Source organism: Oryctolagus cuniculus, chromosome 5, assembly GCF_051225735.1.
Source record: "Oryctolagus cuniculus isolate XC-2025 breed Fujian yellow rabbit chromosome 5, ASM5122573v1, whole genome shotgun sequence".
Taxonomy (NCBI): Eukaryota; Metazoa; Chordata; class Mammalia; order Lagomorpha; family Leporidae; genus Oryctolagus; species Oryctolagus cuniculus.
The window spans coordinates 24,429,515-24,455,504 of NC_142871.1; the positions used below are offsets into that span (position 1 = coordinate 24,429,515).

The window sequence follows — 25,990 nt, forward strand, 5'->3', positions numbered from 1 at the left end:
TATGTCGGTAAATTATTAACCTCACAAAGGAGCCCTGCTTTGGTTACAGCATAAAATTGTAATTAGTAGAACTGATAAAGAACATAGGAGCCATTGGTTGTACACTTTGAGGTGCTCGGACTATAAAGGGACAATCCTATGCATTCCGGGAGGGTGGGTTGCTTTCTTTGTTTCCTCCTCTGTGGTTCCCCCTCTTCCCCCACCCCCATCTTCAGGTTTTTTTTTTTTTTTTTTGTAAGTGTTGCCAGGTATCTTTATTATATCAAAATGAATGATGCTCTAAGACTGTTGGAGCCCCAGTAAACTTTCTTTAGGACCTTGCTACATGTGAGTCTGTGCATGTGTTGGCAAGACAGGTACAATCAGGATTACTAGAATGAACATACAGTAGTTCATTTAACAAATATGCCAAAGATTTCCCTGACAGAGCAACACATTTCTCAGTACCTACTAATGGCTTGTGACCCACTGTTTTGAAAACAGTGGTTTATGGAGTTTTGAATTCATGATACTATGTGGAGTCCTGGGACCCGGAAGGCTGTCTGTAAATGTTTGTCAGACATATGAACAAATGATGGAGTTCAGCGAATGAGGAGGAGCTGGGGTCAGCTGGAGGAATTCTTGAGAGGTGGGGTTTATGTGTTTCTCATTGTGACTCCGTATTCCTGTCGCTTGCATCTGTGAGGGTACTCCTGGGCTGAATCCAGATCTCTTCAAGTGGAGCTCAGGCAAGTCGGCATTTGCTTTTTAAGTGCCTTTTAATTTTAGAATGGTTTAAGAGTTGTGGAAAGTTACAAAGATATTGTAGAGAGTTTCCAAACAGCTAGTACTCACTTTCCCTTTGTTAATGTTGTGCATTTCCAGGGTGCACTTCTCAATCAATAATGCTACTTTGTTAGTCCCTAAACTTCCTGCTTTATTTGGAGTTCACCTGTTTTCACCTGATGTCCTTTTTCTGCTCCAGGATTCCAGCTAGGACACCCCCCTCCCTTTAGTTGTGGTGTCTTCTCAGGGGCCTCTTGGGTGTAAAGAGCCTCTCAAACTCATTCCTGTTAGATGACCTTGACAGTTTTCGAGACTATTGGTCAGGTATTTGTAGAAAGTCCCTCAATTTGAATTTGATATTTTTCTCATGGTTCAACTGGGGCTTTCAGAAGAAAAACATAAAAGTAAAAGGTACATGCTATGAAGACCTGAGTGAGGTAGCATTTATGATTTCTCTACTGCAAAGTTAGCCTTTTTTGAGTCATTGTTCTACACCGCACACTTTGGAAGGACCTCACCCCATACAGCCCATACTTAGGGAGTGGGAGTTGTATTCTTCTGACAGCAGAGTATCTGCATAAATTATTTGGAAGTCTCTTGCACAGGATTTCTGTCTTTATTACTTGTGTGTTCAATTATCTATATCAGTATCAACTTTTACTGATGTTAATGGATGTTTGTACTTCTGGTTATAATTCAATATTTTTTAAAATTTTTATTTTTCTTTTCTTTTCTTTTCTTTTCTTTTTTGACGGGCAAAGTGGACAGTGAGAGACAGAGAGAAAAGTTTTCCTTTTCCGTTGGTTCACCCCCCAATGGCCGCTGCGGCCAGCATACTGCGCTGATCCAAAGCCGAGAGCCAGGTGCTTCCCCCTGGTCACCCATGCGGGTTCAGGGCCCAAGCACCTGGGCCATCCTCCATTGCACTCCCGGGCCACAGCAGAGAGCTGGATTGGAAGAGGAGCAACCAGGACAGAATCTGGCACCCCGACTAGGACTAGAACCCAGTGTGCCAGCGCCACAGGCTGAGGATTAGCCTAGTGAGCGGCGGTGCCTGCTATAATTCAGTATTATTATTATTATTATTATTATTATTTTGACAGGCAGAGTTAGACAGTGAGAGAAAGACAGAAAGGTCTTCCTTCTGTTGGTTCACCCCCCAAATGGCCACTACAGTCAGTGCATTGCGCCTATCCGAAACCAGGAGCCAGGTGCTTCCTCCTGGTCTCCCATGCGGGTGCAGGGCCCAAGCACATGGGCCATCCTCCACTGCCTTCCCGGGCCACAGCAGAGAGCTGGACTGGAAGAGGAGCAACCGGGACAGAATCCAGTGCCCCAACCGGGACTAGAACCCGGAGTGCCAGTGCCGCAGGCTGAGGATTAGCCTAGTGAGCCTCGGCGCCAGCCCAGTATTATTATTTAATTGCTCAAATGGTCCCAGTGTCAATCACTGGGAACTCTCTCTGGTTGACTCCTGGGTCTTTTAGACAAGCACCTTTTTGGTTTGTTTCTGAGCATCATCTGTCTGATTCCAGGCCCGTCTCATGTATTTATTCCCTGGCTCAGCCCTACAGGCAGCAATTTCTCCAAGTCCTGGAGAATGGTACTAGAAGCAAGACCTTAGGGCTCGTTCATACTACAGTGTCATTGTACACAGACCTTTTCAGCATTCAGAGCAAAGAAATACGTGTGTGTATACTACCATGTGCATACATACATCTATTTATATGTCCATCTGCATCTTTATAAACTTAAATTTATATAACCATGTCTGACTCTAATCCACTACTACATGTGACTTATTCTAACCTTCTTCTCTTGCTATCTACAACTTCCCTTTGCAATAGTGAAAGAAATCTGGCTCCCACCATCTGTTTACTTATTTTTCAATCCCTGAGTGCATGGGCAGTGTTTTCAGAGCTGTTAATTTGTACTCCATTGGGAAACAATTTTAACAAGTAGAATGCAGTGCTTGTTTTATATATAGCTCCTTTTTGTCTTTAATTATGTCCAAAGTTACATTATCTGGGTTACCGAGGACTCTTTTTCTCAGACCTCCCCCCCCTCCCCTCATCAGTGATTTAATGCAGTAAACCGGTAATACAGATTCTGAGACTCTGGTTCAGAGTCCTGGATCCCCTGAGTAATATGGTTAGACTCTTTTGTTGCAGGTTGCATTCCTTCTGGGATCCACTGACCTCCTGGGTGACTTTTTTTCAAAATTTGCATACATTAAAGTTTACTTTTTTTTTTTTCTTTTGACAAGCAGAGTGGATAGTGTGTGAGAGAGAGACAGAGAGAAAGGTCTTCCTTTTTGCTGTTGGTTCACCCTCCAATGGCCGCTACTGCCAGCGCGCCTCACTGATCCGAAGCCAGGAGCCAGGTGCTTCTCCTGGTCTCCCATGTGGGTGCAGGGCCCAAGGACTTGGGCCATCCTCCACTGCACTCCCGGGCCACAGCAGAGAGCTGGACTGGAAGAGGGGCAATCGGGACAGAATCTGGCACCCCTACCGGAACTAGAACTTGGTGTGCCGGCGCCGCAAGGCAGAGGATTAGCCTAGTGAGCCACGGCGCAGGCAAGGTTTACTTTTTATGCTATAAAATTCCACAGGTTTCATCAGATACATATTACATATCTACCACTACATGGCCATAGGGATAGCTTTATTGTCCTAAAATGTTCCCTCTGTTCACCTAATCTTTTTCCCTCTCCTAACTCCTGGTTAGTTTGATCTGTTTTTCATATCTATAGGGTGCCCTTTCTGAAAATGTTATATAGATGCAATCACAATATGCAGTTTTTGCAAACAAGCTTGTTTTGTTTATTATATAGTAAGGTCTTTTATGTTGCATGATTTAGTGGCTTATTGCTTTTGATTGCTGACTTGCACTCCATGTTGTGGATATATGCATTTACCTATTGAACATCACAGTTGCTCCCGGGTTTTGGTCATCATGAATAAAACTGCTGTAAATACTTATACACAGGTTTTTTTGTGAATTTAAGTTTTCAGGCTATCCAGATTAGTATGGGAAAGTATGATTGCTCAATAATACGATAAAGCTACATTTAGCTTTGTGATAAACCACCAAACTATCTTCCAAAGTGGCTGTACCATTTTCTGTTCCCACAACAAATGATGAGTTGTTGTTCTGCATCCTTGCCAGCATTTGGTATTGTCAGACTTTTGGATTCTAGCCATTCTAATACATGTGTAGGGGTATCTTATAGCTGTTTGACTTGCATTCTCTAAAGACAGTGATGAACATCTCTTCATATGCTTATATGCCATCTGCACCTCTCCTTGGATGAGTGGTGCATGCTTGTATTTTGCCCACTTTCAGATTGGGTTGTTATTTTTCCCTCTTAAGTATCCTTTGAATGTCTGAATGTGAGCCCTTTATCAGATTTATGATCTGCAACTATTTTCTCTCACTCTGTGGTTTGTCATTGGCATGAGAGCTTTTAAAACATTTTTGGCTGATTCTGACACTCTAGTTCAAAGTCCTAGGTCTGCCTGAGACAGAGGAGTGAGTCCCCTCTTCTGCAGCCACCTTCTCTCCTCTTCTTACTAGTCAGTCTCTCTGCATCTTGATTGCTTCATTTGTAAACCAGGAATATTAGGTTACCTTCCCAAGAGCAGATGTCTTTCAACGTTCAGCTCTATGATTCTGTGACCACCTGACCTTCTAAAACCCTGCTGGAAGGCGGCCAAAGTACAGTTAGATCTGCTTACCTTTCTAATTGCTTTCATAAAGGAAGAAAACTGTATGATCCCAACACTGAGAGGTTTGAATTTCATTGTAGAACTTATCGCTCCCTAAAAACTCAACTGTTCAGATGAAATGACAGAGTGAAATAAACCTATCAGCACTTTAAAATCACAACAGCACAATAATCAACTGACCCTGCCTCATGGACACTGCACATAGAAATTTGACCATGTTTACTGTGTATTGTAAATGCTACATGCTTGTAGGCAGGCAAGGAAACAAGTCGTCAGGTTAAAATTTTATTTGCTTCCTCTATGTAGTTATCCCATCATTAAAAAGCAGACCCCATTTTCTACAAAGGTGGTTTTTGTCTGCAAAGTGTCCCCTGAAGCCTGAACAGGAGACTTCCTGCAGGAGATTAGAAAGGCTTGCAGGGGCTGTTGCTGTGGCACAGTGAGTAAAGCCATTGCCTTCGATGTCTGCACCGCATACAGGCACTGGGTCTAGCCCTAGCTGCTCCACTTCTAATCCAGCTTCCTGCTAATACCCTTGGGAAAGTGGTGGACAATGGCCCGAGTGCCTGGGTTCTCCCCATGTAGGAGAACCTCATGAAGCTCCAGGCTTCAGCTTGCCCAGCCCTGGCTATTGAGACCATTTGGAGAGTGAAGATCTCTCTCGCGTGCGCATTCACTCTCTAACTCTGCCTTTCAAATAAATATATTTTTAAAAATTTTATTTGAAAGTTAGAATCACTAAGAGAGATGGAGAGACAGAGATTTCTCTCTGCTGGTTCACTCTCCAAATAGCCACAACAGCCAGGGCTGGGGCAAGCCAAAGCCAAAGTCAGAAGCCAGGAGCTTCTTCCGGGTCTCCTACATGGGTGCAGGGGCTTAAGCACTTGGGACATCTGCTTTCCCAAGAGCATTAGTAAGGAGTCCATATGGGAGGCTGATGTTGCAGCTTTACCCACTATGCTACACTGGCCACAGATAAATAAGTCTTAAAGAAAAAAAAAAAAACTCCCAGAGTAAGGGTACAGTACCTTGAAGATTCCTGTGGGTAGAATACTTTTAGAAAAGATACTTATAAAACCTTAGAATAATAAAACAAAAATGCAGGAATAATAGCTAACATTTTCTGACAAGATGGGACTTGCAGAGGCTCTTGTTCACTCGGTGGTGTTTTTAAATAAATCCAGAGCATGCAGACTTTTTTTGGTTTCACTTAGTGTAATGTGTGATGGAGGCTCAAGCCTCTTGGTCAGAATGACCTGTTACCCACTTAGTGCCTGCTTCTAAACTGACCATTATGCACATGTTCTCTGCATGCTGTGGGAGGCTCACAGCACAGGCACAGGAATCGGAGCTTTCATGCAGTTTGCCTTGACATTTTATTACTTCCTAGCTGAGACATTCTCTGCAAGTTCCTTAACTCCCAAAACTTTGGTTCTTCCTGTGCAGCAGGTATCTTTATTTTTTTTTTCTCTTTTGTTTGAAAGGCAGAGAGAGAGAGAGAGAGAGAGGTCTTCCACGAACTGGTTCACTCCCCAAATGCCTGCAACAGCCAGAGTTAGGCCAGGATGAAGCCAGGAGCCCAGAGTTGCATTTGGGTCTCATGTGGGTGGCAGGAGCTGAAGTACTTGAGCCATCATCTACTGCCTTCCAGGTGTGTGCCAGCAGGAAGTTAGGAATTGAAAACAAAGTCGGGAATGAAACCCAGGACTCCAGAGTGGGATGCAGGTGTCCCAAGTGGTGTCTTAACCCCTGTGCCAAGCACCTGTCTAGCTCTTTGTGTCTTAGCTCAAGCTACTAAAACAGTGACTTAACTGAAACTTACTTTTCGCAGTGCAGGAAGCTGGGGAGGGCAGACTCATTTATAACGAGGGTCTGCCTGGGGGTTTACAGGCAGCTGTCTTCTCGTTCCCTCAGCGGTGGAGGTCAGGAGATGCGGAATAAGCAAGCTACCTGGGGTCTCCTCAGACATGGGTACTGGTCAAATCAGGAGGAATCTAGCTTCAGGACCTAATCGCCTCCAGGAGTTATTTTAGGATTAAGAAATTGTAACCAGTTTAGTGTTTTTGAGTTTTTAAGAGTCTCGTAAGAGTCTCGTTTGATTTGGACTCTCAGCTTTTTTTTTTTTTTTGATAAAATTTTTATTTTTTTTCTTTTTCTTTTTTTTTTTAACTTTTATTTAATGAATATAAATTTCCAAAGTACGGCTTATGGATTACAATGGCTTCCCCCCCATATCGTCTCTCCCACCCGCATCCCTCCCCTTTCCCACTCCCTCTCCCCTTCCATTCACATGAGGATTCATTTTCGATTCTCTTTATATACAGAAGATCAGTTTAGCATACATTAAGTAAAGATTTCAACAGTTTGCTCTTTTAATCTTTGTAGCAATGATGTTTTCACAACTTACAGTCTAGTGGTCTAGTGATTTCTTTCCCCCGATATCCCTTGATTTTAGTTTAAACTGAGTCTAGTTATTTCATCATTTTGAGAGTTAGGTTATATGTTTTAGCAGGAATACTTACATAAGTGATATTGTATCTTAGTATATTGCATTGGGAAACAACTGTCATTCTGTTACACTTTTGGTCATCCTAACTTTCTTAAAAATATTGCTCAGAGAATTTAAATAAGTGTTAGATTGAGCATTACTTTTATTTTAAATTGATAAATTAAAATTTTATATTTATGTTGGAAAATGTGTTTTGATATATGTATATATCACAGAATGGCTAAATCAAGCTAGCTAACATATGCCTTGCCTCACATACTTGTCAGGTTTTTGTAATGAGAATACTTGAAATCTATTCTCCAAGAAATTTTCAACCATACAATATATTGTTCTTGACTGTAGCCACTATGATGAACAACAGATCTTTGGAACTTATCCTTTTATCTAGCTGAAATTCTATGTCTTTTGACCAACATCTTCCCCAGCCCCTCACCTTGAAGCTCCTGTTCATCACCATTTTGCACTCTGCTTCTGGGAGTTTGATTTTTTTTTTTTTACACTCCACACATAAATGAAATCATGCAGTATTTATCTTTTGCTGCCTGGCTTATTTCACTTAATATATCTTCCATATTCACCCATGTTTTTGCATATGACAGGGTTTCCTTTTAAAAGATGAATAGTATTCCCTTGTGTGTATATGACATATTTTCTTTATCATTCATCCATTGATGGACACATAGATTTATTCCATACCTTGGCTATTGTGATAATGCTGCAGTGAACATGGGAGTGCAACTATCTTTTTTATACATTAAAATCCCTTCAATATAGCCAGAAATGGGGAGGGGGGTGGCTCTAACTATGATCACTTGGTTAAGGTGGTGTCTGCTGGGTTTCTTCCTTATAAAGTTACTAGTTTCTTTCTTTCTTTTTTTTTTTTTAATTCCTAGTGACTAAGTGGGACACACACACCATCTTCCATCTGCTGGTTCACTCCACAAATGGCCACAACAATCTGGGCTGGGCCAGGCTGAAACTAAGAACTAGGAATTCTATCTGGGTCTTCTGCATGAGTGGTAGGGATGCAGTCTTTTGAGACGTCATCTGCTGCCTTCCCAAGCACATTAGCAGGGAGCTGGGTCAGAAATGGAGCAGCCAGGACTTGAAAATGCCGCTCTGATGTGGGGTGCTGGTATCACAAGTGGCAGCTTAACCTGTGCCACAATGCTGATCCCTACAGCTACTATCTTTACCTTTGTAGTTAATAAGAATCTTGTTAAGGGATAGATGCTTTGTCACTGTAGATTCTGTAAACATCCTATTCTTCAAAAAACTATTCTATTTTTCCTTGCAGTTTTAGCATCCATTGGTGATTCTTGCATGCATCAATTATTACCGTGATGCTTCCAAAATGACAGTTTTGTAGATGATTCTTTCTGGGCTTGTTAGCTGGCTGGAGTAGAGCTTTGGAATTTGGCTTGGTGTTAAGCAAAGTTCTGAAGACACCTGAGAAAATGATTACAGGCGTGAGCTATACAATCCAGCCTGGCTGGAAAAAAACTGGAACAAGTAGGGAGTCATGAGAAGGAGACTGGCACAGGGGAATGCCACTGTAATCAGAGTAAATATCCCGGGAATGAGCAGGTGAACAATCTGGAAGGGCAGGAAGTTATGGTCATCAGAGGCAAGGATACTGGAGAATAAGATTTCCTGAGTAAAACGGCTCTTGGTTGTTGAGTGGAGCAATGGCTTTCTATTAGGCAAAGTGAGATCATTCAAAGACCAATGTGTAGAATAAATCATTCACATGGATGCTGAATTAGCTCATGGTGCTGAGGCAGAAGTAATTGAGCCAAGGTTCAAAGTCTTCCGTTAAGCAGGACCCATAGTGAATCCATGGATGATAATGAAAAGGGGATGGGTTGAAGAGCTGGAAATCACAAATTAGTGAAGGAATAATCATGTAGAAGAGAAGATAGTGCATAAAAGTAGTGCCATCTTTTCCACCTCTCCCAGGGCTGAGTGGGTTTTGGGCAATTGCACTGCCACCACTCGAGTAACTTCTGAGCACAGCCAGGTTTTTGAGTTAAGGTGAAGAGCTGGAGGGAGTATGGACAAGAAGAAGGAAAAGCATGACTCTGGTACTGTGGACAGGATTAGAAAGGTATAGGAAGAGGCAGTGGCTTAATCCATTTGTGCCACTGTAACAAAATATCATAGAATGAGTAACTTATACAGAAATTTATTTTCTCATAGTTTAGAAATTTACCTTTGCATAGTACTGGAGGTGGAGAAGTCCATGATCAAGGTGCTGGCAGACTCAGTGACTGCTAAGGGCTGCTCCGTGCTTCCAAAATGGCACCTCTTGCTACATCCTCACATGGTTCTAGGGATGGAAATAAAGTTATAAGGACCTTGATAAGGGCTCTACCCTTGTGACTTAATCACCTCCCAAAGGCCCTCCTAATACAATCACATTGACTGTTAAGCTTCAACATGAATTTTGGTGGGGACATGAGCATTCAAGCCACAGCATGTAGAATGGCAGTTGGTCATAGCAATGAAGAGCAAGAGGACTGGGGAAGCTCAGGATGTCTTGGGAAGAGAGGACCTTGGAGAATCATGGAGGGCTATAGGTCAAAGAATGGAAGGGGAAAAAAAGGTGCTTTGAGCTGGTGTAAGGTCTATGCTTAGACCTTGAGTGCATAGGTGGACCCTATGTTCCATAAAGGACTGGACAGCCAGTAATTTTTGGCCTTGTGGGCAATTCAGATCCCCATCACACCTGACACAGGAAAAGAAGCTGTAGATAATCAGAAAATGAACCACAGCGGCTGTGTTCCAGTCAAATTTCATTGACAGTCACTGAAATTTGAATTTCATTTTCCAAAAATTTCATTTTCCAAAGTCACCAGATCTTGTTTTGATTTTTTCCCCCTCAACTATCCAGAAATGCAGAACTCCTTCTCAGCATGCAGGGCATTCAGAAAGAGCCAGTGGGTCTGGTGTGGCCCCTGGTTGCAGTTTGCTAAGCGTGGGACTTGGAATGTTAAAGCAAAGGCTTAAGAGTCACTGGGGACATTTTGGGAGGAGGGAAGTGAAATATCTCTTGATAATCCTGAGTAACTGGGAAAAATCAGTGGATTAAGAGTTCAGATTCTCTGCTGGCGCCGCGGCTCGCTAGGCTAATCCTCCGCCTGCGGCGCCAGCACACCAGGCTCTAGTCCCGGTTGGGGCGCCAGATTCTGTCCCAGTCGCTCCTCTTCCTGTCCAGCTCTCTGCTGTGGCCTGGGAGTGCAGTGAGGATGGCCCAAGTGCTTGGGCCCTGTACCTGCATGGGAGACCAGGGGGAAGCACCTAGCTCCTGGCTTCGGATCAGCAGTGGCCACTGGGGGGTGAACCAACGGATGGAAGACCTTTCTCTCTGTCTGTCTCTCTCTGTCCACTCTGCCTGTCAAAAAAAAAAAAAAAAAAAGTTCAGATTCTCAGATAGGCTAATCTGAGAAGACAGGGAAAAGTTTAAGTGAGATGAACAATAGTTTGGTGAAGCAGTTACGCAATTGGTGCAAAGCAGTTCATTTTCATTTTTAAACTTCTTTAAAAATGTAAAATGTGTGATATATTTAAAACCAGAAACATAGGATTTCCAAGTTCAGTTTTGAAATATCTGGTGGATCTCTTGATAGAATTCTCAATTCAGTACTAAATCTCTGGTTTCTTCTACATGGGGAAAGTGTGGTTGCTACCAGAAAGACCTTGGTCCCCTAATTGCTCTGCAAAATAAAGGCTTTTTGAATTGGTGCCGCCTTGGCAGCTTCCTCCTCTCCTCCTTGCTCCCTGGCACTGCTGAGTGTTGAGTCCCTCTTAAGTCAGCTACCCATCTTCCCTTTGTTTTTCACAACCCACTACGGATCCTCCATTTGTTTCCCACAATTTGTCATTTAAAATCCACTGAACTTGCTCAACTGCTCGTCGCGTCACTCTCCTGATGTCCTTGTTTGAGCAGAGATTTGGAAAGGAGATGAGAAAAATAGATATAGCTAGCCTGCCAAATCGTTTTTATTTAAAAATAAATAGCTGGTACTCTTAAATTATGAAGTGGCTCTACCACCTTTCCCTTTTTCTTGTTTCTTCTCACCTACTGCTGCTGAATTTTGTGATGAAATTTTAATTATGGTGGATAGAAAAACAGAATACCTATCAATATTTGGTGTCTATAAATGACTTTTCTGTCTTCCCTCCTAAGACCAGCCTGGGGTCAGTCATTGTCAACTCGCTTTTTTTTTCATGCCACATGAAATGAAAATTAATGTCATTGACTCTATTTCAAATTACTTTACTAGTTCTGGTTGCTTATTAATAGAAGCTGAAGGTTTTTTTTTTCATTTTTGACATAGTATCAAATTTGAAGCTAGACACCGAATTCTCCTGTAAAGTTTAAAATTCACACAAACACCTTGTACAACTGGAGTCACAGGAGGGCCTTTGACTGTGAAAGCAGAAGGCATGCAGCTGTCCCTGTCAATTCGTTATTCTTTTTGGTGGGAGTCACAATCTCTCTCTCTCTCTCTCTCTCTCTCTCTCTGATTTATTTATTTGAAAGGCAGAGTTAGAGAAGGAGAAGCAGAGAGAATCTTCCATTCGCTGGTTCACTCCCCAATTGACAACCATTTCCTAACATGCATGTAACAGAGAAACACTTTTCCACATGGAGGTTTGTATTTCAACAGAGCAACTGCCTGTACAAAACTTTGTGAGCCCACCGTGCTTGCCAAATGTTATTCAACTGAAGAGAAACATGGATGTTAGTCTGCTTTGCTTAGGGAAAAAAACATTTGAAAGTTCTTATGGGATACCTTTTGGAGGAAGTGATACCTGGAAGGAGAAGTCACAGTAGCTAGCAGCAGGACTGGGGAGGGGGCAGGAATCCTGTGAGACAAGATTACCTCTCACAAAAAGGAGAAGGGACTTGGAGGTTGAGAGAGGCCAGCCGAAGGCCAGCAAGAGGTGGTGTGGCCAGAAGCCATGAGCCTCAAAAGAACTATGTATAGGTTTTAAACTGTTATATTATTCGAGAAAATTAAATCTAGGTACTGAATATTTGCTGAGCTGAATGCACTTGAAGATGTTTTCAAGTTGGTATGATTTAAGATCTGATGGGCAGAAGGTAAACTGTCACGTGGTGGCTCCTGATGGCTGCTGGCTATTGTGGAAGAACCCTAGACTGGGAGTCGGAAGAAAGATTCGGGCTTGAGTTTCTTCTCGGCCACTGAAAAAATGAACCAACACTATACCAGGGAGGGCTAATGACAAAGGTCGCAATGAAAAAGCTGAAGGCAAATTCTGATTCAAACTGCTGTGAAGGAAGACAAAAATAATCTCATATTTCTCTATCCGCATCCTATTCAAATGAGATCAGAGAAATGTTACGACCTTCACTGAGACCTAATGTATATGTAACGTACACGTCTTCCTTGTATCCTTAAGTAAAGTGTGGCAAATGTATCGACCACACAGTCTCACCAGTGAAGATACGGAACATTCCCATCAACCGCAAAATTCCAAAATTCTTCCCTCCCATCTGGCCCAGAAAACCACTGCTCTGCTGCTTATCACCACAGATTAGTCATTCTAAAAGTTTATATGGATGGGATTGTAAGCTTTATCTTTTACATGTGAGTTCTTTCAGTCAGCACAACATCTGACTTCTCTATGAGGCTGAGCCTATCAGCAATTTGCCCATTTTATTACTGACGTTTGTGTTCTTTCCAGTTTGGGCCAACTTTTAAGATTTGTTTGTCTTTAAACAAACACATGATCATTTCTCTTCAGTAAACACTGAGGGGTGGTATTTTTCTGGGTCACAGAATTAAATTTACTCATCTATTTAAATTTCCAAGAAACTTTCAAATTGTTTTACAAAGTGGCCATTTCATGTTCCCTCCAGCAGTGTGTGTGAGAGTCTGAGTTTTTCCACACAGCTGCCAATCCTTGGTATTGTCAGGCTTTTTAATGTTAGCCATTCCAGTGGGTTATTTTTTGTAGTTTTAGTTTGTGGTAGTCAGCCTTGTGTTTATTGGCCAACCACATGTCTTCTTGGTTAAGTTCTTTTCAAGTGTTTAGCACATGTTAATTGCATTGTTTATTGCACGATTGAGTTGTATGGGTTTTATTGAAACAAATACATCTAAAATACTATTGTTTTAACATGTAATCCATATAAAATTTGAGATATCTTACATTGTTTTTTTTATCCTAAAGCCTTTGAAATCCAGAGTACATCTTATAGCTTACTTCAGTTTGGGCTAGCCCTGTTTCAAGTACTTAATAGCCACCCATGGGTGATGGCTGCTGTTTGGAGCACTAGTTCAAGAAGTTCTTTTTATTTAGGGCTGTGACCTAACTTGATTTAATTTTTGCGTATAATGTGAAATACAGGAGAACTTCATTACTTCTGGATTCAATATACGATGCTAGTTTTTCTTATGCAGTGCCAAACAGTCTTGTGTATCCTAGCTTTGGAGTAGGCCTTAAGATCAGGTAGAACAGATCTTCCAACATTTTTTATTTGAGATTCCTTTTTGTCTTCTCATTTCATTTCTATATGAAGTTTAGAATCTGCTTGTTGATTTCTACAACAAAGCTAGTAAAGAATTTTCCCTGTCATAGAGGGTTGAGAAATGCTCCTCCCCAAAAATATGTCTGTGTCCTGAACCCCAGAACCTGTGAATGTCACCTTCTATCTAGAGAAAGAAGGAGGTGGGAAGGAGGGGAATCTTCATAGCCTTAATCAAGGATATTGACATGAGAAGATGAACTTGAGTTATTCAGATAAGACCTACATACGACAGTCATCCTTATAAGGTGGACGCATAGGAGAGAAGCCACGACACATTGACAGGAGAGAAGGTGGTATGAATATAGGAATGATGTGGCCACAAGCCAGGGAAGCCAGGAATGCCAACAGCCACCAAAAGAGCTGAGGAAGAATTCTCCTTCATGACCACTAGAGGGCACATGCGGTCTTTGCTGATCCTTTGCTTGTAGCTTTCTGGCCTCTATCGGGCTGTGAGAAAAGAAATTTCTTGTTTTAAACCACCAGTTTATAACTTGTTCTGGCAGATATAGGAACACATCTCCTTTATCAGGCTAAGGAAGCTCATTCTGTTCCCAGTTTTCTTTTCTTCCAGAATTAGTGCTAGATTTTGTCAGATACCTTTCTTGTATCAGTTTAAAAAAAGTTTCCCCCATTTATTTTGTTAATGTATTTGTATTCTGTGTGGGCTGTGTACTCACATGGCATGAGTTTTAGTGGGATCATAGACCTCACCCCTAGTAACATCTATGTTTGAAAGTGCTGGGTCCTAATACATCCTATCAGGTGGTAAATATGTGAACGTGAGCTGTCTTGCACTTTAAGAACTCATCACAGTGTCCGTAGAACAAAACCGCATCTCAGAATACTTAGAGATGGGCTGCAGAATGTATCCAGAGCGTTTCTCTATAGCAGGGGTAGCACTGGGAACCCTGGAGTCCAGGTAGGCCTCGAGAGTGACTTCATTTGGCCTCTGCCCTGCTTCCAAATCGGGAGATTTTGTACTAAAACATTACACATCTTCCAGACAAGGTAAAGGTGATTAGACCAAACCTTAAATTCTCACTGCTGTCCTCCAACGTGGAAAGGAGGTGACCACCTCCCTGAGAAGTATCAAGGAGTCTCTGCACCACTGCTGAATCTTGCCAGAGCAGGAAAGTTGGGGTACTGTGCTGAACTGAAGCAGGCACCGGGGGGCCGTGGCTAGTGACGGCGGCGGGCTGGGGGATAGCTTGCAGGACCCCCAGGTGGTTGAGTGCCCCCAGCAAGCTCTATAACAATCTCGCTGAGTTTTTCGCAGCCCCTTCCTCCCTCCCTTGTCCTCAGCCTACAGAAAAAGCAGATAGAAACAACACTGGGACCAAAGACCAAAGCCTATTCAGGCCTGTAATGTGTTCAGAAAATCCTCACCCCCTCCTGCCAAAAAAAAAAAAAAAAAAAATGCAAGGGAGGCAATCTGTAAGTTGCAAGATCATACTATATTTGGGGAGGGGGGACCAAGGCAGAGTAACAGCACTGAGAGCTCAGATAAGGAGGTTAAAGGGTACTTTGATAAAGAATTCTTCAGAAATCCTCACAGGAAAATCAAGTCACTCCCATGGGAAAAATTACATGGAATTCAGATGTCCCCGCAGCAATCTCTGACGTCAACAAGGAGTAAAGCAACTGCCTTCTTGTTCTGTTGGGGTTTTGAAGGAAGGTGTGAATTCAAAATATTTGCCCAGCTCAGTTTTTATTTACAGATAGAGGGGGCAAAAGTAAGTTTTTTTTCAAACACTAAGGCACTCTATAAGCCCTCCTTAAGAAAACAACTAGGAAAAAAAAAGGCAGTCTGTTGAGAACCAAATGAAGGAATTTAGGAATAGATAAGTTATGGGGAATACCTAATTCCCTTAAATGTAGACTTAAAACCGTTGGAGGATAAGGTTGCAGAGCAACTGTGAATTTTCTAAGTGCTTGTAAGACAAAAGTAAAGTAACAAACAGGAATGGGGAGACCGGGGGCCGAAGGTGGGCGCAAGTGTGAGCCGCTCGCCTCGTCTTAAACAGCTACAAGACTGCAGCTGAAACGCGTGGTCAACAATTTATGCCTGCCCTAGTCTTTCCACTTAAATGTTTCCAGGCCTCTTTCAGGATCATTGTCTAGGAAGAAGGCAACCGTTCACTTGAGTTTCTTCCACTTAAATAACGCGCAAAGTCTGGAGGTGACTTAAGGCACACAGCACGCGACCCCACGATTACAGAATTACTTTTGCCCGGTCTGTCCGCGCCTCGCTTTCTCGGGCTGCACGGCGGGAACGACTGAAGCTCTCTCGGGGCTGTAGTAGGGAGGACTCTGTGTGTTCACCTGTGTCGTGCTCAGAACCGCGCACGGCTCCAGACCCGTGGTCAGATTCAGCTGCCATGACTTCTACTCGGCGCGCGCACAGCAGCAGAGTTTGGCCTAACGCAGTGTGCTCCTAGCATCTGTCCTGCTTCTCGCTTATGATTGCACTGGGGCTGCTCATATGGGGGGGGGGGGTGACTTGAGTGCGCAGTTTCCGATACGGGGCTCCGGGCTGGTTCGGGTCTACCTGCGCCAGCCCTGCACCTGGGCCACCTTGGCTTGGCCCACACCGATGACTCAATCGGCCAGGCGTCTGGGAGCCTATCCTCCTCCTCCTCCTCCTCCTCCTCCACACGCAAGCTGCCGACCCCCAGCTCCCTGGCGGGGCCTCCTTCTGCCACGTGACGCCCCCGCCAGGGGCCCCAGCGCCCTCCTCGCGGACGCGCCGTTCCGGCTCCCGGGCTCCGCCTGTGCGCGGCCTCCTCGGCACAGCCATCCTCTTGGCTGCCGCGGGCGGCAAAGCCCACGGCATCTGCCATTTGTCATTCAGCCTGTCGGGAACGCCCCAAGCCTTGATTTAGACACGTCTGGGGCGTACTCTGGCCTCACTCTCCCGGCGCACGGGCAGACGGACGCACGGGGCAGCCGTGCTCACAGCCGAGCGGAGCGCGGGCCCTGGCGCGCGGGGCTCTTTGCCGGGTCGCCGTCATGGCCGCGCGGGCGGCACGCCTGGGCTGCCTTGCCTGAGATCCAGGGGGGTACTCTGGGCCACGCAGGGTAGGTACCGGGGCTGCGGCCGCGCGCTCTGCGTGGCGCCGCGGCCTGGGGACGGCGGGTGGCCGTGGCGCGGCCGCGCTGGGCAGGGTGTGCCGGAGCGGAGTGCCGCGGACGGGGCCGCGCTGGCTGCGCGGCAGCGAGTGCGAAACTCCGGGACTTGTCACGGTGCACGCCCGCAGCTGGGACCGATGTGCCGCGCTGGCCACCGCTGCCGTGCAGTCCGCAAACCGCGCTTCAGACCTGGGGTTGCAGCCTTGGTCGGAGGCCAAGGAGAGAAAGAGAGGAAAGCGGTAAAAAAGTCTCCTCGAAGTAATAACGTGGCTGCTTGGCCGTGGCTTGCGTTGCCAGCCGCGCTGGGGAAGGCGGTTATTTCGATGCTTTCATGTTGGGGGTTCCATCCAATGACTTAGCTTACTCTGAACCGCGGGCTCCTAAAAATTTCTCCGACTCGCATCGCTGAGTCCCGAACTTTGCCGATTGTGCCTCCGTATACAACTTGAAGGATGGTGATTTTTTTTTTTTCTACTTTGGGCTTGGATGTGCTACTGTAACTTTGAAGGGAAAACAATTTTTTTTCAACAGATGTGTGACTTTTATGTTTTAGGAAACCAATAAAAAATAAAAGTAGAAGCAATTTCCTTAGGTCCGCCTGCTTCCAGGACTCCCACAACCTGGGCCCCGGGGTCCCCCCTTCCGTAGCCCCAACCCTCTCTTCCCCACAGCCCTCCGCGCCTGAACCCGTCGGGTGCGCCCGGAATCACTGGTGGGCTTGCTTGGAACATGGTAAGTGGGCGATTACTGTTTCTTGACGGAGCGAGAAGGTAAAACGTCCTGACGGCTCATGGTTTTCCCTCTGAAATTTGAATTGCGTTTAGTGTACGTGCGCTTAGATGGGTACGTTGGTTTTAAAAGTTCAGGATCTTAGAAAAGTTGAGGTCGTTGGATGTCCGCGGTCCATTCCCGCGCCTGGGTATTCATCCTCTGTAGCGATGTTTTCCAAAAACCCAAAGCCCGTTTTGGTGGAAAACATGCAGAATTTGTAAAACGCGAACTAGCAGAGAAAATATCAGAATGTGTCTCGGGTCTAGGGTGTTTGCTTGATGGACGCGCGCACCTCCCTGTTTCATATGTAGACACAGATGTGTGTCTTACTGGAAAGCGTCATTCCTTGGTGTGAGTCGTGGTCAGCCAGGTTTGAAAGCCCCTGCCCTAGGTACATTTTCTCACGTGCACGGGGAAGTTTACCGTAGGACCAAAAGGTAGCCTTCATGTCCATCTGGAGGAGAAAGGTGAATTATACGCTAGCCGTGCAGTAAAGGGAGCAGCGTACCTTGGCAAATAAAGTCGTTTGTGTTTCAACACAGATGTGTCTCCATGGTGAGCCAAGGAAAGAGAGAGCAAGTTGCTGAAGAACCCTGAGGATAGCATGTGTGTAAGATTCAGAACGAGGCAGAGCAGCGCCATTGTGGGGGCACGGACCCAGGCGTTCAAAGTAGCACAGAAAAACGTGCAAAGAAAGGATTCCCACCAAGTCAGGCTGATGGCACCTGCTTTGGGGCCGGTGAGGCGGGTCTGGGCGCGCCGAGCGCCTCTGACCTGGGCGACTGTTACAGGAGTGTTCGCTTCGTGAATTCTTTGTTAGTTGATATGGGAGAGGTTTGTGCGCGCGGAGGTGCCCCTAGAATACATTGAAATACAGGCATCACAGAATAAGGGAGCCTAAAGCCAGGGCTCTAAGTCTGTTATTAATATTTTCCAGCTTTTTAAATAAAAGCTGCGAACAGGGAGCAGTAGCTGAAGAACTTAACATCAGTAATGGTTTCTATTAGAAATTTTGAGGTGAACTCATCAGTAGTCATTATTCTCTCTAGATGTTTGAAACTTAAATAATTTACAGTGTTTAATGGAGCATTTGGAAGAAAAAGATCTTTTGGTATGTCTGTTTTCTAAAAAATTAACTATTTTGTGCAGAATTTCATGTTGTGATTTAAGCTAAATTTATGTTGCGAAAAACTTACATTTTCACATACTTTTTAGTATGTAACAGAACTTTGTAAACCTTCACTTAGGGTTTAAAAATTCTAATATGTTGTCATATTTACTTGGTGAGACCGTTTCAGTCCCTCAGTCGCTCTAGACCACATTTCTAGGACTCAATTGCCATGTGTGACTTTCATATTTTCTGTTATATTATTACTATGTTATAGAGCAGAGGGTTTCCAGTCTTGACGAAGTTTCCTTCAGGAAACATTATTCTTGATCCAAGTACTTCCAAGTTGGTTAAGTAAACTTAGAGATACTAAACTGTGTATACTAATTTTTTTCTTCATGCTTTTTATATCAAAATATTCTTTCCTGTTAATGAAGTGCATTTTAAAATGACTTCTGAAGGTTATAAAGTTTGTTTCATCTTCATTTAGCTCTTACCTGACCTGAGAAATATGTGTACATATGTGTTTGTGTGCATTTTATGTTGCGAGGTGAAGATTAATGTGTTTTTCTTTTTTCCGTGTGGAAAGGTAGTTGTCCCAACCCCAGTGATTTGCCCTGCTTGTTCTGTCATATGCGATACCCAGGTATTGACTACAGGGCTCTGGATCCATTTGTTACCTGAAAATGCTAAAGAATTTTATTAACTCTTGCTTTATATGCAAGATATAGTTTCATTCTAAGAATTAAAATTTTTTTCATTGTAATATTTTTCTTTCCCTGGAAGATTTCTCTCATTGCTTAGTTCCCACAGGGAGGGTTTTGTAAGTTACTCGATTGCTGCTGGCTTTTAATTCCCAGTTGTAGTCAGCAGACGTCCTGTGCTTAGGATTTCTTTGAAGCTGGAAGATGGCTTTCTGATCTCAGTTGCTCCCTATATCATCGAGAATGTGTACTCATAGACTTTGTGGGCAAAGTAGGTACTGTGTATATGTATTTTATACATATGTACAAATAAAATGTGTATTTATATGCATACATGCATATACATGTACATATATAACATAAGCCAACATATACGTGTGTATGTGTGTGTATAGGTTCCAAATATGTCCATTATCTTTTGATTCCATTTTCTGGGAACTTTTTGGAGCCCCCTCATAAAGCTATCTCCTGTCTCTAAGGTTTTGTACTTCATCATGCTGGAAAGTTATATACTTTATCTCTTTCCTATAAAAACTATATTTGGTTTCTGTTAAACGTTGATGATAAATGAAGAAGTCTTTAAATCTAGCTTTTATTTATTGGATTATATATATATACACACACACACCATGTTTATGTATTTTATCCATGTTGAATTCTAGATATTTTCTAGAATTCTATTTTTATGTCCATGTTGAATTCCATATCTACATTTTGATCTTTGTCTAATTTGTATTTTTCTCCAAATTGAGCTTTGCAACAAAACACAGAAAGACTGTGGCTTAATCCAGTTCACATATGTCTGCATGCACTTGTGTGATCACTACCCAGAAAAAGATAAAAAACATTTTCATTCCTGCAAAAGTTCCCTCCTCCTCTTTCCTATCAATAGTCACTCCACAGTTATTGTCCTGACTTCTATCACCATGAAGTACCTTGAGGTATTCTTGAACTTCACATAAATGAAACCATACAGTCTATTTTGTTCATATTGTGTTTATGAGGCTCATCCATAAAAGACTTACATATACATTTATAACATTTTTTTCTTTTTTCTTTATAACAAGGATTGGAAAATTATGACCCATGGTTTAAAGATAAAATAGATAAAATTTTCTTGGAACATAGCAATGCCCTCCATTAGAGTTGAGTAGTTATCACAGAGACAGTATAGCCCACAGAGCCTAAATGCTGGACTGTGCGCCCACTTAGAGAAAATGTTCATTGACTGTGAATTTACAGTATTGCATTATGTGACTATAACAGCCATTAATCTCTTCTTCTGTTAGTGAACATTTGAGTTATTTTAATGTTTCACCGTTATAAGTTAAAACTACAAATGTTCTCGAAAGTCCTGTTGAGGGATGTATACTTGTTATCTCTTGAGTATATGCCACGGAGCTGAATTGAAGGTGTTGGGTAAGTTGGTTGCATTACCATGACTATTAGTAATGCCAAACATGTTTATTGGCCATTCAGATTTCATTTGTGAAGTTTCTATTCAGATTTTTTGCTCATTTTAAAACTTAGGCTAACCTTTGTTAATTTTTAATCTGATAGGGAACCTTTGTCAGTCCCTCCAACTTTATTCTTTTAGCAATTGTTTTGGTTATTCATTCTTATGTAAATTTTTAAAAAAGATTTACTTATTAATTGGAAGAGAAAGAGGTAAGACTGAAATCTTCGTCTGCTGGTTCATTCCCCAAATGCTCACAGGCTGAAGCCAGGAGCAAGGAACACCATCTGAGTCTTCCACATGAGTGGCAGGAACCCAGATACTTGGGCTGTCATCTGCTGCTTCCCATGCACACTAGCAGGAAGTGAAATAGCTGGTCCCATGCGTTCCAGTATGGGATATGTATGTCGCAAACAGCTACCTAACCTGCTTTGCCACAATGTCTGTCCCTAAGTTTTAATTTTCATTTAAACTTTTTTGAGTTGGCAGAGAGATCCCATTTGCTGGTTCATTCTCCAGATACCCACAATAGACAGGGTTGGACCTGAGAACTCAATCCAAATCTCCTCCATAGGGTGGCAAACAGCTGATTACTTGAGCCATCACCACTGCCTCTCAGCATCTGCATTAACAGGTAGCTGAATTTGGGAGCCGGAGGCAGGTGTTAAACCCAGGCACTCTAACATGGGGCAAGCATCTTTCTTAACTAGCATCTTTCTTAACCACTAGGCCAAATTCCTGCTGTTCCACATCAGTTTTAGAATGAACTTGTCAACAACTATTCTTTGTGTCTACCAGTCTTGTGGCTGGCATTATTGGCACAGCAGCTAAAGCTGCTGCCAGCAATGCCAGAATCCCATATCCTGCTTCCAATCCAGCACACTGCTCATGAACCTGGGTGGGCAGAAGAGGATGACCCAAGTACTTGGGCCCCTGCCACACACCTGGAAGACCTGGATGGAATTCCAGGATCCTGGCTTTGGGCTGGCCCTGACAAAGTTGTTTGAGGAGTGAATCTTTCTATCTGCCTCTCTGTCACTTTTTTAAATAAGTAAATAAAATTTAAATTAAAAAAAAAACTAGTCTTTTTTTATCAAAATTGCATTGACTCTGTAGTTATGAGAAAATGAATATCTTAACAGTAACCTTCCAGTTTATGAACATGGTATATCTCTTCATTGAATATTTCTTCAATTATTTTCAGTATTTTTTTCCTTCAGTATAGAATACTTACATTCTTGTATTAAATTTACTTCTAGGCAGTAGATTTTTTTAAGATTTATTTTATTTATTTGAAAGAGTTACAGGGAGAAGTAGAGACAGAGAGAGAGGTCTTCTATCCACTGGTTCACTCCCCAAATGGCTGCAACAGCCAGAGCTGAACCGATCCAAAGCCAAGAGCTACTTCCAGGTCTCCCATGTGGGTGCAGGGGCCCAAGGAGTTGGGCCATTCTCCACTGCTTTCCCAGGCGTATTAGAAGGGAGCTGGATCAGAAGTGGTGTTAGCGAGTTAAGCCACCACTTGTAACATTGGCATCCTATACTAGAGCACTAAGTTCAAGTCTCAGCTACTCTGCTTCTAATCCAACTCTCTGCATCTGAAAAAGCAGCAGAAAATGGCCCAAGTTCCTGCCACCCACATAAGAGATGGCATAAAGATGGCTTTGGTCTAGCCAGCCCTGGTAGTTGTGGCCATTTGGGGAATGAACCAATGAATGGAAGATATATTGTCTCTCCCCTCGTCCTTCCCACCCCTCGTCCTTCCCACCCCTCGTCCTTCCCACCCCTCGTCCTTCCCACCCCTCGTCCTTCCCACCCCTCGTCCTTCCCACCCCTCGTCCTTCCCCCCTCTTTTCCCCCTTTCTTCACCCCCTCTTCCTTCCCCCCTCTTTTCCCCCTTTCTTCACCCCCTCTTCCTTCCCCCCTCTTTTCCCCCTTTCTTCACCCCCTCTTCCTTCCCCCCTCTTTTCCCCCTTTCTTCACCCCCTCTTCCTTCCCCCCCTTTTCCCCCTTTCTCCACCCCCTCTTCCTTCCCCCCTCTTTTCCCCCTTTCTTCACCCCCTCTTCCTTCCCCCCTCTTTTCCCCCTTTCTTCACCCCCTCTTCCTTCCCCCTCTTCCTTCCCCCCCTCTTTCTTCCCCTTCTTTACCCCCCTTCACCCCTCTTCCTTCACCCCTCTTCCTTCACCCCTCTTCCTTCACCCCTCTTCCTTCACCCCTCTTCCTTCACCCCCTCTTCCTTCACCCCCTCTTCCTTCACCCCCTCTTCCTTCACCCCCTCTTCCTTCACCCCCTCTTCCTTCACCCCCTCTTCCTTCACCCCCTCTTCCTTCACCCCCTCTTTTCCCCCCCTTCTTTCCCCCTTCCTTCCACCCCCTTCCTTCCACCCCCTTCCTTCCACCCCCTTCCTTCCCACCCCCTTCCTTCCCACCCCCTTCCTTCCCACCCCCTTCCTTCCCACCCCCTTCCTTCCCACCCCCTTCCTTCCCACCCCCTTCCTTCCCACCCCCTTTCTTCCCACCCCCTTTCTTCCCCCCCTTTCTTCCCCCCCTTTCTTCCCCCCCTTTCTTTCCCCCCCTTTCTTTCCCCCCTCCCCCTCCCCCTTCCCCTTCCCCCCCCTCACCCTGTCACTATATCTTTCAAATAAATAAAATTAATTTTTAAATTGTTTTGACTTCACAAATTAATATGAGAAGGGTGGATATTTTTAGAATATCTAATCTGTCCATTCTTCTCACAAGTCTATATCCTTCAGTGATGTTTTATAAATAAATGATTTGTACTTATTTTGTTATGTTTATTCCTAGATCCTGTGATTTTTGTTGTGAATTGTTTCGCTTTATTTCTATTTATGTAGGCACACAGTTGCATTGAATGACAATTTTTTTCTTTTCTGATCTGAATGTCTCATGTTCTTTTGCTTGTGTTTATTTCATTGTCTAGGCCCACCCCTCCCCATCCCCATTCCAGTGAAGAATAGTGATGGTGGTCATGGATAGTCCTATCTAGTTCCTCACTTAAACAGGGAGATTTCTGCAGCACTGTAGATTAGTACGATGCTGCTGCTGAGTATTTAAAATCCTCTTCCAATTCTCATTTTCTAAGGATTTTAAAATCCTGAATGGTGGCCGGCGCCGCAGCTCACGGCTAATCCTCCGCCTGCAGCGCTGGCAACCCAGGTTCTGGTCCCATTTGGGGCGCCAGATTCTGTCCCAGCTGCTCCTCTTCCAGTCCAGCTCTCTGCTGTGGCCTGGGAGTTCAGTGGAGGATGGTCCAGGTGCTTGGGCTCTGCTCCTGCATGGGAGATCAGGGGGAAGCACCTGGCTCCTGGCTTCGGATCGGCGCAGCGTGCTGGCCGCAGCACACCGGCAGTTGCGGCCGCTTGGGGGGTGAACCAACGGAAAAGGGAGGACCTTTCTCTCTGTCTCTTTCTCTCTCTCTCTCTCACTAACTCTGCCTGTCCAAAAAAAAAAAAAAAAATACATTTTTTGAATCTGGTGGAGCTTGGAACCAGATTGCTTGGGTTTGGGTTCTAGTTCTGTCTCTTTGCTGCCTTGTAACTGTGATCCTGGGCAATCACTTAACTTTACTACATCTCAACCTTTTCATCTATTAGAGTATCTGGGGCAGAGGTTGTGATGCAGTGGGTTAAGCTGCCACTTGAGACACATCCCATATTAGAGTGCCTGGTTTGAGTCCCAGCTACTCCATGCTTTGGTCCAGCTGATGTGCCTGAAGACAGTGGATGATGGCCCATGTATTTGGATTCCTGCCGTGCATGAAGGGGACCCAGATGGAATTCCTGGCTCCTGGCTTCAGCCAACCCCAACCCTAGAGAGTGAACTAGTAGTAAGTGGAAGATTCTCTCTCTCTCTCTCTCTCTGTCTGTCTGTCTCTCTGTCTCTTTGTCTGTTATTCTGCTTTTCAAATAAGTAAATCTTTAAAAAATATTTAAGGTATGTACTGTGTGAGGTTATTGAAAGAAATGAGTTAGAAAGGGCTGAATTGTACTTTGTCTCCTAGGATTTTTTGTTTCTTAGCATGTGATGAAGTTATTTTCATGTAAATTATGTTAATTATGTTAATTATCAAGTCATTTTGTTAAGTAAACCTTACAAACATTTCTATGATTTGGTTTTAATGCTTTAATTATTTTCATGTAATAAGCATGAATACAAAGTGATTGTTCTTTTGCTATAGCGAAGAACGTAATGAATGATAGATTTCTGAAACAGTATTACACAAGAGCTTAGTGAGGTGACAACATTCCGAACTTTCTGGAGCGATTTCTATCTGAGATTTTTGATAAACTACAGATATAGTTCTTACATGAGCAAATGTAAAACTTGGCATATATGAGGATATCTCAGTAAGTTTGTGGAAAAATAGAATTGAAAGATAAGCTTATTTTGGTGCAAACGTTTTTTTGAAGTCTAGTTTTTTCTATACTGTGCATTTTCCATTCACTTTTCTAAAGACTCCTTATATGGTGGAAAATGGCCACTTCACAGGAAGAGAGATTTCAGCTTTTCTACTTGTTTCACATTGCATTATTACCACACTGTATTATTTGACTTGTGTATTGAAGTTTCAGTCTTGGGAATCTTTAGAAATATCTACTCACCAGCATTGTCCAAAACAGTTCTGTATGCCAGGAAGTATGTTTTGCTGGTCTGAAGTGTATCTTTGCTTTTGATGGACAGGCCAACTTGTATCCATCAATTGTTAAAATTGAACTTTCTCTTTCCTGTTTCTTGGACGTCCATCAACACCTTGGTTATAGGCCCTTGTCAATCCATGCTGTTTCTCCCTGTGTGGGATTTTCTTTCCTTTCTATTATGGGTAATGACCACAGAGCTCAGTTCCCCAAAAAAGACTCCTTCAATGGCATTCCAGTCCTTGAGAAAAGAGGGCCTTGACTTTGCAGCCTGCCGGTGGTCCTCCTTTGATACCAACCTGCTTGACCAATGGCCTTATAGTCTGTTACTATTCAGAACTAGTCCAGTGGTGCAGGTGGTCCTAACCACCCATCAGCCCCTAAAGGTTCACTCTACTGCTTCTGCAGGTATGTTCTTATTCGTGCCATTTCCTCTGCCTTAAATGCATTTTCTCCAAATAATTTTTCAATAAAAATGACCCAGGCCTTTTTCAGAGAATACCCACTGTACAATCCTGCCAGCTAGATAGGAACCCTGTAATTTGTAATCTGTAGCCTTTGTTAAAGTCTTCCCTTTCATCACGAATCTCCCCATCTAAATGT

At 43.6% G+C, this 25,990-nt stretch overlaps 1 protein-coding gene across 9 annotated transcripts in view; it reads left to right on the forward strand.

Moving 5' to 3' along the window:
- Window positions 1–25,990, forward strand: part of PLAGL1 (PLAG1 like zinc finger 1) — a 99,441-nt gene that overhangs the window by 24,864 nt on the left and 48,587 nt on the right. For 7 of the 9 annotated variants that reach the window (XR_016234491.1, XR_016234489.1, XR_016234490.1 and 4 more), the window contains exon 1: window positions 16,143–16,642. The exons of the other annotated variants lie outside the window; for them this stretch is intronic. Coding sequence is in view for 3 of the 7 variants with exons in the window: in XM_089333668.1 (XP_089189794.1) it covers window positions 16,158–16,642 (485 nt within the window). In the remaining 4 variants the exon portion in view is untranslated. Of the gene's footprint in view, window positions 1–16,142; window positions 16,643–25,990 lie in introns of those variants that run through there. 9 annotated transcript variants of the gene reach the window in all.